We start from the raw sequence: 21211 nt of genomic DNA on the forward strand, positions 1-21211 counted from the left end.
ATCCAATGTTTACTTCTATTTATAAAGTTAAGTGTATCATTAACATGGATGTCTGCTTGGTTCAAATTAAATATAGAATTTTCAAGTTAAGAATACCTTTGGAAAATAATTTCTACTTAAAGTTCCATTTACCAATGATAGAGTCCTATTTAAATGGAGAAAGATCTCAACCAAAGATCAAATTTACTTGAATACCATCTTGTAAAATAACATTCAGGAAAGAAACTTCTCCCCAACAATGTATAATAGGTGATGATATTGACAGGTCAGCAGTTAAGGGTACTTCCTTTAAAGGTACTGCCCTCCCTTGGTCAATGGATATTTCAACTTTTGGAAACATAGGTGTTAGTGTCTCAGAAAAGCTTTTATTTATTTTTACTTTATTTAAGCCAAAGCAAAGATTATGATTCCTCTGTTTGACAATTAAAAGATCCAACCCAGATAACACAGAAGAAGCTGTATAAATTTCAGCTGACTCCTCTCATAGGTGGTCTTACCAGATGAATACTAGAGTAGGATTTTGGACGCTGACATTTCTTTGGAGTGGGAGACTGGGATGTTGGGACTTTTTTAACAGTCGAAAGGTAGGAAATATGAAATTTTGTTTTAGGCAAAGAATATCCACCACACACTTTGTACTATTTCTCAAGGAGTTGTCCACTGTCACTACTTCTTCCACTGTCCTTTTTGAAGGTGCTTATGATCCAATTTGGTTATAGCAATTGTCTCTAAATTGATTCCCTTCCTCCTGTACTCCTTTCACAACGCTTCTGATTAATATTTTAGCTAGTATATTTTATTTCTAGCATATTAATAATGTCAGACAAAGTCTGAGACAGTTTGGAGGGATCACTTTACAAGCTGACTTCCTATTCCTGGGCTCTTCACTGACCAGATCAAGGGAACTTTCTGCCTGGAAGCCTCTTTGTGGGATTTCTCTGGTCCCGTTTCCCCATTCATACTTCTTACATCAATTATAGGCCTATACTCCCACCAGTGCAATAATTCTGGGGCAACAGCCAGCACAGACATTGTCCCCTGCAAAGAGAAGGAACTCAAAGGTATGACTTCAGTCTTGGAAAGGGCCATCTTAGAGTTGTGGTGGGTGCTCTGCACTCTGGTGGTTGATGTTTTATACTGTTTCTGGCAGTCTTCCTCTTTACATTTCCCATTATTTCTTGCTTTTCACAAGTTTATCCTTAGCCCTCTGCCTTTCTCTCCATCCCCCATGGTCTTCTTGGGTGAGCTCATCTTCTCCCATGAGCTCAGCTACCACCTGTAAGGTGACAGTATCCCTATCTCCAAATAGAACCTTCCTTGGAGGACAGATGAACTTCTTCACTGGCCTTTTCCTCAAGACTCTCAAACTCGTTGTACCCTCACTGAATTTTTTTTTTTTTTTTGTGGTACGCGGGCCTCTCACTGTTGTGGCCTCTCCCGTTGCGGAGCACAGGCTCCGGATGCGCAGGCTCAGCAGCCATGGCTCATGGGCCCAGCCACTCCGCGGCATGTGGGATCTTCCCGGACCGGGGCACGAACCCGTGTCCCCTGCATCGGCAGGCAGACTCTCAACCACTGCACCACCAGGGAAGCCCATCACTGAATTTTTTATATTTCTCCCCAAACTATTCCTTCCCTTCTGTTCCTTTCTCAATAAATGGCAACTCTTTTTTTAAAAAATTAATTTATTTTTATTTATTTATTTTTGGCTGTGTTGGGTCTTTGTTGCTGCGCGCGGGCTTTCTCTAGTTGTGGCGAGCGGGGGCTACTCTTTGTTGTGGTGCGTGTGCTTCTCATTGCAGTGTCTTCTCTTGTGGAGCACAGGCTCTGGAGCACAGGCTTAGTAGTTGTGGCGCACGGGCTTAGTTGCTCCATGGCATGTGGGATCTTCCCGGACCAGGGATTAAACACATGTCCCCTGCATTGGCAGGCGGATTCTTAACCACTGCACCACCAGGGAAGTCCCAATAAATGGCAAATCTTTGTGAGGTTTAGTACTCCAACAAATTTAGGGTGACCCTCACTGCACACCCATCAAAATGGTCTACTCCCTTCCATCCCTTTCCTTCTCTCAGATGAAATACATGTCACATGTTGACCTCCTCCTTATCTATTTTGTGCAGGCACATAAACAGTCTCTGATTGATTGTGATAAATCCATGCATTTTTCCTTTTTATTTCCACTCTAAGGGAATTCAAATAATTCAATCACCCAGATGTAGGGAGTGAGGTGTGGCACTATTACGGTCTTTATTGGAGAGGATATACATTGCCATTCTTTTTCTAGAACTTCTAAGATTACCAGCAAACCACTAGAATCTAAGCAAGAAGCATAGAGCAGATCCCACAGCCCTCAGAGAGAACCAACCGGCCGACAACTTCATCCTAACTTTTAGCCTCCAGAACTGTGAGACAATACATTTCTGTTGTTTAAGCCACCTACTTTGTGGTACTTTTGTTACAACTGCCCTCACAAACTAATACAATTGCATATCTAGTTTTCCCTTCAAAATCTACCATCAACTAATTTAATCCTAGAGGAAGAGGAAGTGAAGGCTTAGAAAGATGTCAGGAATGTTATGCTAACGGATGTCGCTCCATAAAGGGAAAAAAGAATATTAGGAGTGGTACAAAGCATCTTCCCTAAACAGTGTGTCAAAAACTAAGGATCAAGAACACCACTGTGGGGACAATAAAAAACTCCCTTTGTAAGATTTCTTTTGGGAAGTTCCCTACTTACTATGGATTATAGATTGTTACATAGAAGGTAGGATTTGATTGGGGAAATTTTAAAAGATCCTGAACTGTTGTGATATTAAAAGATTCTTAGTCTATATAAATTTCAGGAAGATTTTCTTCTTCTGAAATGGACTGGGACTTATGAAGTCATTGACATTTCCCAGATTCTGTAAAATACTCACTCTGTAGTGGAGTGCTGGAGAAGACTGAAAGCAAAGGGGCAAGAGGTAACTTCTTGGGGGTGAGGAAATCACTGTATATTGCAATTGGGTTGGTGGTTATACTTGTCAAAAGTCAAAAGTCATCAACCTGTATATTTAAACTGTTCATATGTAAATTACACTTCAATAAAGTTGCTATTTTAGAAGGTATTACAAGAGAGTACTCTTTCTTTTTCCCATTTTAATCTGAGTCTACAGGAAGTGGTGACAGTATCATCATCTACCTACCCATGTAAGCCAATAGAGTTTCCTAATTATTTCTCAAAGATGTTCCCTTACCTAGTGTACCTTCTCTAGTTTCCTATATATTTATTCTTTTTGCTGACCTTCATTCCTTTCTTTAAACCTTATACATATATCAGCATTAATTTTACTTCTGCTTTAAAAAACACTCTATTATTTCTTCTTCTAATGCAGGTTTGCTTGTGATGCATTTTAACAGATTTTTTTAATCATAAAAAAGGTCTTTGTCTTCCCTGGTGGCGCAGTGGTTGAGAGTCCACCTGCCGATGCAGGGGACACGGGTTCGTGCCCCGGTCCGGGAAGATCTCACACGCCGCAGAGCGTCTGGGCCCGTGAGCCATGGCCACTGAGCCTGCGCGTCCGGAGCCTGTGCTCCGCAATGGGAGAGGCCGCAACAGTGAGAGGCCCGCGTACCGCAAAAAAAAAAAAAAAGGTCTTTTTTTTTTTAAACACCTTTATTGGAGTATAATTGCTTTACAATGGTGTGTTAGTTTCTGCTTTATAACAAAGTGAATCAGTTATCATATACACATGTTCCCATATCTCTTCCCTCTTGCATCTCCCTCCCTCCCACCCTCCCTATCCCACCCCTCTAGGTGGTCACAAAGCACCAAGCTGATCTCCCTGTGCTATGCGGCTGCTTCCCACTAGCTATTCTACGTTTGGTAGTGTATATATGTCCATGCCACTCTCTCTTTGTCACAGCCTACACTTCCCCCTCCCCACATCCTCAAGTCCATTCTCTAGTAGGTCTGGGTCTCCATTCCCGTCTTAGCCCTAGGTTCTTCAAAAAAGGTCTTTATTGCACCTTCATTTTTGAGAGATATTTCTATTTTAGGTAGAATTCTAGGTTACTAGTAAAAAATCTTTGAGCACTTTTAAGATTTAATTTTCTTGCTTCCATCAATACTTTCCAAAACTCAGCTATTAGTCATTTGATTCTTTTTTGAAGGGAATATGTCTTTTACTTCTTCTCTGGAAGCTTTTAACATTTTTCTTTTGTTTTGGGCTTCCTGTAGTCTTTTTATGATTTCCTTGAGTGTGGTTTTTCTTATACTTCTCATGTTTGGAATCTGCAAAGTTTCTTGAATTTGTAGCTCATGGTCCTTCATCAGTTTGGAAAATTATCATTGAATATTTCTTCAGAAATTTCTCAACTTTTTTCTAGAAGTTCATTACACATATGGTAGATCTTTTCATAATTTCTTATACAGCCCTCACATTCTTTTTGTATTTTTGATAATTTTTTCTTTGTCTTGTAATGTGTATGTTTTCTACTAACCTACCTTTCAGTTTACTAATCATCTTTTCTACTGTGTCCCATCTACAATTAACCCAACAGTTGAATTCCTAATTTATTTTGTTTTTCATTTTTAAGATTTAAACTTGATTCCTTTTCTTTTTCTTTTTGTATTCATTTCTGTGGTGTGACTCTTCATATTATTCCCCTATTTTTCTTAGATGTATTAATATTTATTTAATATTTAAGTACCTGGTTTTTATGCATTTGGTCCTATCTTGTGGCATATCTTATCTTTTTTTTTTAATTGATGAGCAATGTGGATAAAAAATTTTAGAGGTTCTAGATGAGATTATCTTCTTCCGTACTGTTTTCAATTTTATTCTAGCAGAAAAATAAAGCACTGGCTTGATCCCTTTGAGGAAATGAAAATAGAGTGCCCAAAGGGGTCATTCACATAAAAAAAGAACTGATGCCTCCATGTACAGTATAACTCCTAAACTTGCATCCTAATAGAACGTGGTGGTTGGGTGTTGTACTTTGTTGGGGATAATCTATTTTTCGTTTGACCTTATTTCTAGGATGCAGCAATTCCTCCTAAGGTGTAGTACTTCAGGACTCTCAAATAAAAGCACAAGGTGTTGTGGGGCCCTCTACCTTAAACAGCCTATCTATCAAACTCTATCAAACCAGCAATGCAAAATGCCAAAATCTCTGCTAAGATCATCAGGCTCTCATAGGCTGATTTCCACTTGGTGTTTGATATCTCACCAGCCCAAGTGCAACTTGGGAGTAGTCAAATTCCATAATGAGGAATTATATGTAGAATTTCAGGCTCACTTCTCTATAGCTTTTTCCTCTACAGGATCTTGGCCTCACAAGTCTTAGGTATCGCTGACCTCAAAGTTCTATGTACTTACCCTACCTCACTGCCAAAAGCCCCAGGCTGTGTCTTTTTGCTCAGTCTCTATTCCTCATAATATCATTTGGCAAACGCATTTATTTGTGAGGCTCAAGAAAGGCTTTACCAGAGAAATGACATTTAAACTGAGACATAAGGAAAAAAAGAGTTAACTGGTCATTGAGAGCTGGTAATGCAGTTGCAGAAACTTTGGTGGGTGGGTAAAAGTAGTGATGTGGGAGGTTGAACTAATTATCCTTAGCTCAAAGTACAGTGTCTGGTACACAGCAAGCATTCAACAAAGTCTGTTGGTTAAACATTAACTCTAATTCAATGAATAGTCATTTAGTGTCTCTTTTATTTCTAGCACGAGGTTATGAAATGAGGAAACAAAGTTAAATAGGTTATGTGCTTTTCTTTCAAGAAGTTCACAACAAAGAAATGTTTCTTAAAAATACAATGGTTTCCATTTAAGCGGTATGAATAAAGTGCTAGTTGACATGTTCTTTTAACTTTTAAAACAATTTTAAGATGTGTTTATTTTTTTAATAAAACTTATGATTTAAAGTGTTCAGCATGTTTTTTTTTTTTTTTCGGTACGCGGGCCTCTCACTGTTGCGGCCTCTCCCGTTGCGGAGCACAGGCTCCAGACGCGCAGGCTCAGTGGCCATGGCTCACGGGTCCAGCCGCTCCGCGGCACGTGGGATCCTCCCGGACCGGGTCACGAACCCGTGTCCCCTGCATCAGGAGGCGGACTCTCAACCACTGCGCCACCAGGGAAGCCCCAGCATGATGTTTTGACGTACATATACATAGTGAAGTGATAAATATAACCAAGCTAACATATCCATCTACTCACATTTCTTTATCTTTTTTAGGTGTGATAAGAGTAACTTAAGTTTACTCTTAGAAAATATCCAGTATAAAATACAGTATCATTAACTACAGTTATAATGCTCTACATTCGATCTCTAGAACTTATTCGTCCTATATAACTGTAACTTTGTACCCTTTGACCAGCATCTCCCCATTCCCTCCATTTCCCCAACTCTGGTAACTACCATTCTATTCTCTGCTTCTATGAATTTGACTTTCTTAGATTTCACTTATAAATGAGCTCATGCAGTATTTTTCCTTCTGTGTCTGGCTTATTTCATTTAGCACAATGTCTCCAGGTACACCTACGATGTCACAAATGGCAAGAGTTCCTTCTTTCTTAATGGCTGAATAATATTTCATAGTGTATATATTCTACATCTATTGACACAATCACATGGTTATTTTTCATTCTATTAATATGGTGTATCATACTGATTGATTTTCATATGTTAAACCAACCTTGCATCGCAGGGATAAATACCATTTGGTCAAAATTTTGAGTCTTAAAATAATGAATGAAATTAAAAGTTTAGATAATTACATGAGGAGGCGGAGACTTTTACACTAAACAAGGACATTTGTGAAAATGGAATGGTGAAGTTTATGAAATGGTTGGTCAGAGAACCTCTAGCCAAACTTTAATTCAATGTTGAGCAAAGAATGAGAACTGTAGACCCAATAGGCTCTGACACCACCTATAGTCAATGGAGCTATGATTTGAATCTCAGCTGCAAGCCTTTTGGGAGCTCTCTTTGCCAGTATTCACTTATTTACAACTCTCGGCTTCATCTCTTTGAAATTCTCTTTGTTTGCTGGGGTTTCTCCTATATGTTTTACGTTCATTCTGGAAATCTCCTTTCTATTCCACCCATGAACTTTTCCCAGAGTACATGCTCCATCTCTCCATCTTAACCAAACCTAGTTGTCCGAGGAGGGCACATAGGCTTCTCAGCAATGTTGAAGAGAAGCTGCTCACTCCTATTCTACAGATATCTGCACACAATGTCGACATTCTCCTAGCTCCTTACCATATTTCTAAATCATTTACTGGCAATCTGCATGACAAAACATTTCACTCATTGACACAAATACTATCCAGATATGAAACAATATACTATTGTTTTCAGAGTCTTCTACTGACCACCCAGTTTCTTCTCATTTATTAAAGACTTTGCCGCCAGCCCCTTGATTCTTTCTCCCATCTCAGTCCCTCAGTCCTGCCACAGCATTGGTAACATCACTCACCATACAAATTTGCCATTAGACAATGTGACCTCAAAATGCCAAGCCCTCCCTACGGCATCTCCCTAAGTATCCACGTGAGAACCTTACGACAATGGCCTCGATTAGATTCAGTTATTTATAGCACCTTCCACCTCTGTGGTTTTCATAAATTCCAAGCTATTTATCTTTGTCTATGCTGTAACTCAAACAGCATTTGAATTATTTGCTTTTTGTGGAAGTTCATTTTGAAACCATCTAGTCTACTCTTTGTTGGGGGTTGGAAAGAAGAGCTCTTTGACAGACGTCTATATTATTCCTGGAATTTGGTATGTTAAAAATGCATATTTCTTCTGCAGTAACTTTCATCATTTTATTTTTCAGAAATTCATCCATTCCCATCTAGTTTCCATGTTTCTTTGAATAGAGTTAAACAGGTATTTTCTTAAAATGTTTTGAGGGTGGGATAGGGAGAGTGGGAGCGAGGGAGATGCAAGAGGGAAGAGATATTGGAACATATATGTATAGCCGATTCACTTTGTTATAAAGCAGAAACTAACACACCATTGTAAAGCAATTATACTCCAATAAAGATGTTAAAAAAATAAAAATAAAAAATGTTTTGAAATTCCTCTGCATTGTGGTCTTTCACTCATTTCAACGCTAAATTTCTGTTTGTGCTTTCTCCTTTTTTGATTAAGTAAATCAGTGATCTTTCTCTTTCCCCTCCTTCTCTCTCCCTCTCGCTGTCTCTCTCCCTCACTCTTTCCTTCTTTCTTCTTTTCCTTTTTTTTTTTCTTTTCCTTTTTAATATAATTTTCTTCCTTCTCCAAAGGAAACCAAAATTATGAAAATAGAATATTCTAAAACACTTTTGATACATTTACTACATACATATGTGCATGTGTGTATGCATGTATGTCTGTATATGTACATATATATGTAATATTTTAGAATATTTTATTTCACTTTAAAATATTTTAAAACTACATCTGGTTTCATAGTAAGAAAGAAGTGAGACCAGGGCATATCAGGCAGTTAGAATACACTTTAATTGCTTTGTATACAAAGTGATGATTTTCATTGGAAGTACTCTACTTTCTCCACTTTAATTTATCAATGCTCTGTAAAAATTTTAAAAAGTGTTCAGAGCTCTTTTATTTACCATCTAGGGGAAAACCTACATATATTGCCTAGTACTTTCTTTCTAAACAATGGGATTAAGCAGAGGTGTCAGTACTGTATATGTCACAGCCATCAGCATATCTTGACGGAATGAGTCACTGTCCTTGGGTCTCAGATAGACAAAGCCAGCAAATCCATCGTGTATGCACACCACAGTGAGGTGGAAGGAGCAAGTTGAGAAGGCCTTATACCTCCCCTGGGCAGATGGCATCCTCATAACTATGGACCCAATGAAGACACAGGAAATCATAAAGAAAATAAAGCTTCCCAGCAAAACAAAGGCAGAGAAGGCAAGAAGAACCATTTTCTGAAAAAAGGTGTCATCACAGGCAAGGGAGACTACAGATGTAATGTCACCAAAAAAAAGTGCTTGACAGTGCTGGAGTCACAGAACGACAAGTTGAATACTACAAGGACAATGCACAGTGACACCACAATCCCAGTAACACAAGAAGCTGTCATGAGCTGAAAGCAGATCTTGGGTCATCAAGATGGTGTAGTGCAGCGGGCTGTGAATAGCAGGGTAATGGTCACAGGACATGGCAGCCAAGAGTAAGCAGTTGTTAGCTCCCAAGCCAGAGAAGAAAAACATCTGTGTGCCACGCTCAGGAAGAGAAATGGTCTTGCTTTCTGATAGCAAGTCCACTAGCACGCGGGGGGTGATTACCATAGTGGTACAGGTTTCTGAAAAGGACAAACCACAGAGGAAAAAGTACGTGGGGGTGTGAAGATTGTGATTGAGCTTGATGGCCACCATTATGGACACATTTGCAACTAGGATGGTCACATGGGAGAAGAAAACCATCACGAAGGAGAGATCTTGCCCGTCTGGGAAACTGGAAAATCCCCACAGAAGGAATGTGCTCACTGTGGTATGACTGTCCATCCTCCTGGTGTACATACCAAGTCTCCTCCAAAGGTGCAGAGGTTCTTGGGGTCAAGACTCTGATAAGATTGTAGAAAGCACTGACGTCACCTGGCCTTTAATCGAGGACATTGACAGACAACTCTTAATGAGAAAGCCTGAGAAATGGAAGTTAAATATACCTGGGTGAATTCCAGGTCAGGACTCAGAGTGATGAAGAAAAAGATTCTCATAGGAGAATGTATGTAAATGCCATACAGTAGCCCCCAATATATTCTGGGAACCCCCTCATTTATCACCCCTTTCTATCTTCTACAGTCAGAATCTGAATGAATGAGGGAAATATGAAAAAAAAAAGTTCATTTTCTCACCTACAGGAGTATGAGGAGTAAAGGGTATACAATGTTTATGTGTGGTCTAATCACAGCCTGGCATACATAAGTACTTAACAATGTTGACTGAATCAATACTAACTTAAGGAGAAGTAAGGACAATTTTTCGAATGGCTTCCAAACATTCTTGGAAATTAGTTCTATCCTCAGAGGTGCTCTCCAGAAGGCAGTGGCTGCTTGGCTGACAATTATGCCAATGACTTAATAAGTGAATTTACCATTCTGAAATTTGTACTATTTTCTGCACATAACGATGAGTTGAAGTGGAGTTTTTCAATAATTGTCTGTCATTCCGGCAGATCTTGGAAGCAAAATGGTTATGGATAGACTATTCTCATCCTGGATGGCTCATTTGGTTCATGATGTTATGATCAATCCCTGAGCTTTCAGGAGAACTTCCAGGATAAATCTAGCTGATATACTGGTGGACAGGACTTCTTTGCAGCACAGCTCTTTTAAGAACTCAGCTTCCCCAGGTCATTTTCATCCATTGTTAAAATTATCCACTCTGTGTTTGAGACGACAGCATGAAAGTAACGTACAGAGTTTCCAAACAACACATAGCTTGGTTTCAGGCACTAGGGAATGAAAGGAAAACAGTGAGAAGACATTGGTGTGGAGTTGTAGGTTGGGGAAAGACTGGTAGAGACAACACTGGAAAGTATTTTGTAGGATCCACAAAGCTTGAAGAAAAGAGAAAATATACCTTTATCTGGAAAGTCTTTGTGTTCTTTATGTACTGAAATACTGGAAAAAATTTACAAGGCAGTGATGCAGGTAACCAGTATTTATTCAAAATCTGAAATACACTGGACAATACGCTGTGTGTTTGATAGAATTTTCTCACTAGGTTTCTCCCAACAATTCTGTGTGGTAGGTATTTCAATCCTGATGCTACAAAAATTGAAACCAAGGTACAGGTTGCTTAATTGACTATGCAAAGTCAATGAATTAATTCAAAAAATATTTAGTTAATGTCTATGATGTATTAGTCAATTCTCTGATGGGAAATATAACGTGATAAGACACATATGACCTCTCCTATCTCAGACTGAGAAAAATGCCATGAAGAGAATTAAAGGAAAGTGATATGACAGTGTGGCTAGGTGGCTACTTCCGATTGTAGATAGAGTCAGGAAAGCCTTTTCTATGGAACTGATACTTACTTTGCGACTAGCATTGATAAGCATGCACCATATAAGATCTAGGGGTAAAACATGACACTTGCAGGAAACACTACTGCAAAGACCCCACGGTGTGAATGAGCTTGACGTATTTAAAGAATATCAAGATAGCCACTGTAATCAGACCATCTCTCTCATTTATTCTCTTAAATACCTTACGAGATAAATAGTAGTATTGTGTTCATGTTTGAAATAAGGAAACTATGGCTTAGGGAGTTACTTAATTTGTGAAGGTGATAACGTTTGTTAAAGGAGGAGCTGGTATTTATACCCAGGCAGAGTCACTTGGGAGAAGACCTTCTTAACTAGTAAAGTTAAAGTGTCCCTGCAAGTGCCCTAGCATGGCATTCAAGGTTTACCTGTCCGTCTCATCTTCTGCCACCAACCTCCTCTACATGGAAAGCATCCCATCATCTCCCAAGCACGGAAGGCCCCTTGGTGGCTCTCCTACTGTGCACACATTGTTTCTCTATTTGCAGTGTTCTTCCCCCCTGCTTCTTAAACCACAGTCTTTGTTTCAAACCCAGTTTAAATGTCACCTCCCTAAATGTAAATTGGTGCAACCACTGGGGAAAACAGTATAGAAGTTTCTCAAAAAACTAAAGCTAGAACAGCCATATGACCCAACAATTCCACTCCTGGGTATAAAACCCAAAAAACCCCCAAAACGCTAATTCAAAAAGACACATGCACTCCAGTGTTCATAGTATTATTTACTATTCCCAAGGTATGGAAGAAAGCTAAGTATCCATCAACAGATGAATGGAAACACACATGTATACACACCATACATACACACACACACACACACACAAATGGAATACTACTCATCCACAAAAAAGAATGAAATTTTGCCATCTGCAGCAACATGGATGGATTTTGAGAACGTTATGTTAACTGAAATAAGTCAAACAGAGAAAGACAAATACTGTATGATATTACTTATATGTGGAATCTGAAAATACAACAAAGTAGTGAATAAAACAAAAAAGAAGCTGACTTACAGATATAGAGAACAAACTAGTGGTTACCAGTGCAGAGAGGGAAGGGAGGTGGGGCAATAAAGGGGTAAGGGGGGAAAAAGGCTTATTATGGGATTATACAAAATCACGTGTGTGAAACTTTTAAAACTGAAAAGCACTATAGAATTTCAAGAATCTTTCATTCAGTAAAATAATTTCATTACACATATATGTTACAGAAAAAATAGTTTCATCTTGATTGCTTTTGAATTTTATTAAAATGGAATTCTACCAAAAAAAAAGTCACCTTCCTAAAAAATCATCTTCAATCACTCTGATTAAGTTAATGAGTTCTGTGTTCATATCTGATTGTATTAGGATGACATTTTAACATATCTATCTGACTTCTATACTAGTTAGAGCAGAGGGCTATTTCACCATTTCATATCCTACCTGCAGCAAAATATGGTAAATATAAAGGTTTATGTCGTGAGAGTTCAGTGAGTAAATGGAGTGCCATCTTCCCCCAGGAAGCTTCCCTTGTCTTCTCTCTAGATGCACTAATTATTTCCAATTAAATTGTTTTCTCTGTCATTTAGTTAAATGGGACATGTACTAAATGTTGTTCACTGTCTCTTTCAATACATTTCGAGACCCATTAAGATATAGCCACATCACCTAGCAATGTGATAGTATCAATACATACCAATAGCACTTACAACAAACCCACAGCTAATATAATACTCAAGGCTGAAAAGCTGAAAGCCTTCCCACTAAATTCTATAACAAAACAACGATGCCCACTCTCATCTCTTCTATTCAACATAGTATTGGAAGTTCTAACCACAGCAATTAGAAAAAGAAATAAAAGGTACCCCAATTGGAAGGGAAGAGGTAAAATTGTCATTGTATGCAGATGACATGATACTTTATAGAAACCCTAAAGACTCCACATAAAAACTATTAGAACTAATAAATGAATTCAGCAAGGTAGCAGGATACAAGATTAATATGCAGAAAACTATTGCATTTCTCTATACTAACAATGAAATATCAGAAAGTAAAAAAAAAAAATCCCATTTAAAATTGCGTCAAAAAAAAATACTTAGGAATAAACCTAACCAAGGATATGAAAGACCTATATGCTGAGAACTAAAACATTGATAAAGGAAATTGAAGATGATACAAAGAAATGGAAAGATATCCCATGCTCTTGGACTGCAATAATTAATATTGTTAAAATGGCCATACTACCAAGGCAATCTACAGATTTAATGTGATCCCTATCAAATTACCCATGACATTTTTCACAGAGCTAGAACAAATAATCGTAAAATTTATATGGAACCACAAAAGACCCAGAATTAACACAGCAACTCTGAGGAAAAAGAACAAACCTGGAGGCACATCCCTCCCAGACTTTGGACAATACTACAAAGCTACAGTAATCAAAACCACATGGTTTGGGCACAAAAACAGCCATATGATCAATGGAACAAACAAAGACACCCCAAAAATAAACCCACACACCTACAGTCAATTAATCTTTGACAAAGGAGGCAAGATGGTACAATGGAGAAAAGACAGTCTCTTCAGCAAGTGATATTGGGAAAGCTGGGCAGTCCCACGTAAATCACTGAAGTTAGAACACTCTCTCTCACCATACACACACACACAAACTCAAAATGGCTTAAAGATTTAAATATAAGACATGACACCATAAAAATCCTAGATAGAACAAAGGCGAAGCATTCTCAGACATAAACTGCAGTAATATTTTCTTAGTTCAGTCTCCCAAGGTAATAGAAATAAAAGCAAAAAAAAAACAAATGGCACATAATCAAAATTATGTTTTTGTACAGCAAGAAACCAAACAAAATGAAAAGACAACCTATGGAATGGGAGAAAATATTTGCAAATGATGCTACCAACAAGAGCTTAATTTCCAAAATATACAGACAGTTTACGCAACTCAATATCAAAAAACCAAATAACCCAATCAAAAATGGGTAGAAGACCCAAATAGACATTTCTCCAAAGAAGACATACAGACAGCCAACAGGCACATGAAAAATAGCTCCACATTAGCTAATAATTAAAGAAATGCAAATCAAAACTACAATGAGATATCACCTCACGGCAATCAGAATGGCTGTCATTAAAAAGTCCACAAATAATAAACACTGGAGAGGTGGTGGAGAAAAGGGGACCCTCCTACACTGTTGGTGGGAATGTAAATTGCTGCAGCCACTATGGAAAATAGCTGGGAAGTTCCTTAAAAAACTAAAAATTGAGTTACCATATGATCCAGAAATTCCAGTCCTGTGCAATATTGGGAAAAGATGAAAACTCTAATTCGAAAAGATACATGCACCCTTATGTTCACAGCAGCACTATTCACAACAGCCAAGACATGGAAGCAACCTAAATGTCCACTGACAGATGAATGGATAAGGAAGATGTGATATATATATATATATGTGTGTGTATATATATATTATACACACACACACACACACACACACAAATGGAATATTACTCAGACATAAAAAAGAAAGAAATAGCGCCATTTGCAGCAACATGGATGGACCTAGAGATTATCATACTAAGTGAAGTAGGTCAGAAAGAGAAAGACAAATTATATGATATCACATATTTACAATCTAAAAAAAAATACAAGTCAACTTATTTACAAAACAGAAGCAGACTCACAGACATAGAAAACAAACTTATGGTTACCAAAGGGGAAAGGGGAAGGGAAGGGATAAATTAGGAGTATGGGGTTAAAAGATACATACTACTATATATAAAATAGAAAACAACAAGGATTTACCGTATAGCACATGGAACTATATTCAATATCTTGTAATAACCTATAATGGAAAAGAATCTGAAGTTGTACACCTGAAACTAACATAATGTTGTAAATCAACTATAGTTTAACAATAAAAAAAGACAGGCAAAAGACTAGGAAACTAGGGATGAAATTAGTTAAAATAAATAAATAAATGCATGACTCAGCAAAGAAAAAAAGTAAATACATACCAGTATTTAATACATGTTTGTTTAATGAATAAAGTGTATTTCCCCTCTCCCCCTCTAAACTTGGAACAAAGAAAAGAGGACTATTACCTTCCGGCCTGGACAATATGCTTCACTTTCTGTGGCATCAAATAAGACACAATTGCCATAACTGCTCCTATAATAGGGAGCACAGAGGAGGAACCAAGATGGTGGAGTAGAAGGACGTGCTCTCACTCCCTCTTGCAAGAACACCAGAATCACAACTAGCTGCTGGACAGTCATTGACAGGAAGACACTGGAACTCACCAAAAAAGATACCCCACATCCAAAGACAAAGGAGAAGCCACAATGAGACGGTAGGAGGGGCACAATCACAGTAGAATCAAATCCCGTAACTGCTGGGTGGGTGACTCACAAACTGGAGAACACTTATACCACAGAAGTCCACCCACTGGAGTGAAGGTTCTGAGCCCCACATCAGGCTTCCCAACCTGGGGGTCCAGCAACGGGAGGAGAGCAGAAGCAAGAAGAGCTACAATACTGCAGCCTGTGGAACAAAAACCACATTCACAGAAAGACAAGATGAAAAGGCAGAGGGCTATGTACCAGATGAAGGAACAAGATAAAACCCCAGAAAAACAATTAAATGAAGTGGAGATAGGCAACCTTCCAGGAAAAGAATTCAGAATAATGATAGTGAAGATGATCCAGGACCTCGGAAAAAGAATGGAGGCAAAGATCGAGAAGATGCAAGAAATGTTTAACAAAGAACTAGAAGAATTAAAGAACAAACAAACAGAGATGAACAATACAATAACTGAAATGAAAAATACACTAGAAAGAATCAATAGCAGAATAACTGAGGCAGAAGAACTGATAAGTGACCTGGAAGACAGAATGGTAGAATTCACTGCTGCAGAACAGAATAAAGAAAAAAAGAATGAAAAGAAATGAAGACAGCCTAAGAGACCTCTGGGACAACATTAAGCGCAACAACATTCACATTATAAGGGTCCTGGAAGGAGAAGAGACAGAGAAAGGACCTGAGAAAATATCTGAAGAGATTATAGTTGAAAACTTCCCTAACATGGGAAAGGAAATAGCCACACAAGTCCAGGAAGCGCAGCGAGTCCCATATAGGATAAACCCAAGGAGAAACACGCCGAGACACAAAGTAATCGAATTGGCAAAAATTAAAGACAAAAATTATTGAAAGCAGCAAGGGAAAAACGAAAAATAACATACAAGGGAACTCCCATAAGGTTAACAGCTGATTTCTCAGCAGAAACTCTATAAGCCAGAAAGGAGTGGCATGATATAATTAAAGTGATGAAAGAGAAGAACCTACAACCAAGATTACTCTACCCGGCAAGGATCTCATTCAGATTCGATGGAGAAATCAAAAGCTTTACAGAGAAAAAAAAAAAAAAAGAAGAAGCTTTACAGACAAGCAAAGGCTAAGAGAATCCAGCACCAGCAAACCAGCACTACAGCAAATGCTAAAGGAACTTCTCTAAGTGGGAAACACTAGAGAAGAAAAGGATCTATAAAAATAAACCCCAAACAATTAAGAAAATGGTCATAGGAACATACATATCGTTAATTACCTTAAACGTGAATGGATTAAACACTTCAACCAAAAGCCACAGGCTTGCTGAATGGATACAAAAACAAAATCCATATATATGCTGTCTACAAGAGACCCACTTCAGACCTAGGGACACATACAGACTGAACGTGAGGGGATGGAAAAAGATATTCCATGCAAATGTAAATCAAAAGAAAGCTGGAGTAGCAATTCTCATATCAGATAAAATAGACTTTAAAAGAAAGAATGTTACAAGAGACAAGGAAGGACACTACATAATGATCAAAGAATCAATCCAAGAAGAAGATATAGCAATTATAAATATATATGCACCCAACATAGGAGCACCTCAATACATAAGGCAACTGCTAACAGCTATAAAAGAGGAAATCGACAGTAACACAATAATAGTGGGAGACTTTAACACTTCACTTACAACAATGGACAGATCATCCAAAATGAAAATAAATAAGGAAAGAGAAGCTTTAAAAGACACAATAGACCAGACAGATTTAATCGATATTTATAGGACATTCCATCCAAAAACAGCAGATTACACTTTCTTTTCAAGTGCGCATGGAACATTCTCCAGGATAGATCAAATCTTGGGTCACAAATCAAGCCTCAGTAAATTTAAGAAAATTGAAATCATATCAAGGCATCTTTTCTGACCACAACGCTATGAGATTAAAAATGAAATACAGGGAAAAAAACACAAACACATGGAGGCTAAACAATACGTTACTAAATAACAAGATAACACTGAAGAAATCAAAGAGGAAATCAAAAAATACCTAGAGACAAATGACAATGAAAACATGACAATCCAAAACCTATGGGATGCAGCAAAAGCAGTTCTAAGAAGAAAGTTTACAGCTATACAAGCCAGCCTCAAGAAACAAGAAAAACCTCAAATAAATAATCTAACCTTACACCTAAAGGAACTAGAGAAAGAACAACAAACAAAACCCAAAGTTAGCAGAAGGAAAGAAATCATAATGATCAGAGCAGAAATAACTGAAATAGAAACAAAGAAAACAATAGCAAAATCAATAAAACTAAAAGCTGGTTCTTTCAGAAGACAAACAAAATTGATAAACGGTTAGCCAAACTCATGAAGAAAAAGAGGACTCAAATCAATAAAATTAGAAAAGAAAAAGGAGAAGTTATAAGACACTGCAGAAATACAAAGCATCATAAGAGACTACTACAAGCAACTCTATGCCAATAAAATGGACAACCTGGAAGAAATGGACAAATTCTTAGAAAGGTATAACCTCCAAAGACTGAACCACGAAGAAACAGAAAATATGAACAGACCAATCACAAGTAATAAAATTGAAACTGTGATTAAAAATCTTCCAACAGAAAATGGGCAGAAGACCTAAATAGACATTTCTCCAAAGAAGATATACAGAATGCCAACAAACACATGAAAGAATGCTCAACATCATTAATCATTAGAGAAATGCAAATCAAAACTACAATGAGATATCATCTCACATCAGTCAGAATGGCCATCATCAAAAAATCTAGAAACAATAAATGCTGGAGAGGGTGTGGAGAAAAGGGGACACTCTTGCACTGCTGGTGGGAATGTGAATTGGTTCAGCCACTATGGAGAACAGTATGGAGGTTCCTTAAAAAACTACAAATAGAATTACCATATGATCCAGCAATCCCACTACTGGGCATATACCCTGAGAAAACCAAAATTCAAAAAGAGTCATGTACCAAAATGTTCATTGCAGCTCTATTTACAATAGCCCGGAGATGGAAACAACCTAAGCGCCCATCGTCGGATGAATGGATAAAGAAGATGTGGCACATATACACAATGGAATATTACTCAGCCTTAAAAAGAAATGAAATTGAGCTATTTGTAATGAGATGGATAGACCTAGAGTCTGTCATACAGAGTGAAGTAAGTCAGAAAGAAAAAGACAAATACCGTATGCTAACACATATATATGGAATTTAAGGGAAAAAAAATGTCATGAAGAACCTAGGGGTAAGACAGGAATAAAGACGCAGACCTACTGGAGAACGGACTTGAGGATATGGGGAGGGGGAAGGGTGAGTTTTGACAGGGCGAGAGAGAGTCATGGACATATACACACTAACAAATGTAGTAAGGTAGATAGCTGGGGGGAAGCAGCCGCAAGACACAGGGATATTAGCTCGGTGCTTTGTGACAGCCTAGAGGGGTGGGATGGGGAGAGTGGGAGGGAGGGAGACGCAAGAGGGAAGACATATGGGAACATATGTATATGTATAGCTGATTCACTTTGTTATAAAGCAGAAACTAACACACCATTGTAAAGCAATTATACCCCAATAAAGATGTTTAAAAAAAAAAAAAAATCTTCCAACAGGGCTTCCCTGGTGGCGCAGTGGTTGAGAGTCCACCTGCAGATGCAGGGGACATGGGTTCATGCCCCAGTATGGGAAGATTCCACATGCTGCGGAGCGGCTAGGCCTGTGAGTCATGGCCACTGAACCTGCATGTCTGGAGCCTGTGCTCCGCAACGGGAGAGGCCAAAACAGTGAGAGGCCCGTGTACCGCAAAAAGAAAATCTTCCAACAAACAAAAGTCCAGGACCAGATGGCTTCACAGGTGAATTCTATCAAACATTTAGAGAAGAGCTAACACCCATCCTTCTCAAACTCTTCCAAAAAATTGCAGAGGAAGGAACACTCCCAAACTCATTCTATGAGGCCACCATCACCCTGATACCAAAACCAGACAGAGATACTACAAAAAAACAAAATTACAGACCACTGTTACTCATGAATATAGATGCAAAAATCCTCAACACAATACTAGCAAACAGAATGCAACAACACATTAAAAGGATCATACACCATGATCAAGTGGGATTTATCCCAGGGATGCAGGGATCCTTCAATATACGCAAATCAATCAATGTGATACACCATATTAACAAATTGAAGAATAAAAACCATATGATCATCTTAATAGATGCAGAAAAAGCTTTTGAGAAAATTCAACACCCATTTATCATAAAAACTCTCCAGAAAGTGGACATAGAGGGAACCTACGTCAACATAATAAAGGCCATATATGACAAACCCACAGCAAACATCATTCTCCATGGTGAAAAACTGAAAGCATTTCCTCTAAGATCAGGAAAAAGACAAGGATGTTCACTCTCACCGCTATTATTCAACATAATTTTGGAAGTCCTAGCCATGGCAATCAGAGAAGAAAAAAATAAAAGGAATACAATTTGGAAAAGGAGAAGTAAAACTGTCACTGTTTGCAGATGACATGATACTATCCATAGAGAATCCTAAAGATGCCACCAGAACACTACTAGAGCTAATCAATGAATTTGGTAAAGTGGCAGGATACAAAATTAATGCACAGAAATCTCTTGCATTCCTATACACTAATGATGAAAAATCTGAAAATGAAATTAAGGAAACACTCCCATTTACCACTGCAACAAAAAGAATACAATACCTAGGAATAAACCTACCTAGGGAGAAAAAAGACCTGTATGCAGAAAACTATAAGACACTGATGAAAGAAATTAAAGATGATATCAACAGATGGAGAGATACACCATGTTCTTGGATTGGAAGAATCAATATTGTGAAAATGACTATACTACCCAAAGCAATCTACAGATTCAATGCAATCCCTATCAAATTACCAATGGCATTTTTTACGGAACTAGAACAAAAAATCTTAAAAATTGTATGGAGACACAAAAGATCCCAAATGGCCAAAGCAGTCTTGAGGGAAAAAAACAGAGCTGGAGGAATCAGACTCCCTGACTTCAGACTATACCACAAAGCTACAGTAATCAAGACAATATGGTACTGGCACAAAAACAGAAACATAGATCAATGGAACAAGATAGAAAGCCCAGAGGTAAACCCACGCACCTATGGTCAACTAATCTATGACAAAGGAGGCAAAGATATATAATGGAGAAAAGATAGTCTCTTCAATAAGTGGTGTTCGGAAAACTGGACAGCTACATGTAAAAGAATGAAATTAGAACACTCCCTAACACCATACACAAAAATAAACTCAACATGGATTTAAGACCTAAATGTAAGGCCAGACACTATAAAACTCTTAGAGGAAGACATAGGAAGAACACTCTTTGATATAAATCACAGCAAGAACTTTTTTGACCCACCTCCTAGAGTAATGGAAATAAAAACAAAAATAAACAAATGGGACCTAATGAAACTTCAAAGCTTTTGCAGAGCAAAGGAAACCATAAATAAGACAAAAAGACAACCCTCAGAATGGGAGAACGAATCAATGGACAAAGGATTAATCTCCAAAATATATAAACAGCTCATGCAGCTCGATATTAAAGAAACAAACAACCCAATCCAAAAATGGGCAGAAGACCTAAGTAGACATTTCTCCAAAGAAGACATACAGATGGCAAGAGGCACATGGAAAGCTGCTCAACATCACTAATTATTAGAGAAATGCAAATCAAAACTACAATGAGGTATCACCTCACACCAGTTAGAATGGGCATCATCAGAAAATCTACAAACAACAAATGCTGGTAAG

General features: G+C 38.0%; 1 protein-coding gene across 1 annotated transcript; it reads right to left on the bottom strand.

Annotated features, from left to right (window-relative positions):
• Positions 1-8651: 8651 nt before the first annotated feature.
• Positions 8652-9515, bottom strand: LOC116757561 (olfactory receptor 10T2-like). Its single transcript, XM_032639412.1, is given in 3 exon segments — positions 8652-8984; positions 8987-9110; positions 9112-9515. Coding segments are annotated over 3 exon segments (861 nt in total).
• Between the last annotated feature and the right edge of the window lie 11696 nt (positions 9516-21211).

Source organism: Phocoena sinus, chromosome 8 (assembly GCF_008692025.1).
Source record: "Phocoena sinus isolate mPhoSin1 chromosome 8, mPhoSin1.pri, whole genome shotgun sequence".
NCBI lineage: Eukaryota > Metazoa > Chordata > Mammalia > Artiodactyla > Phocoenidae > Phocoena > Phocoena sinus.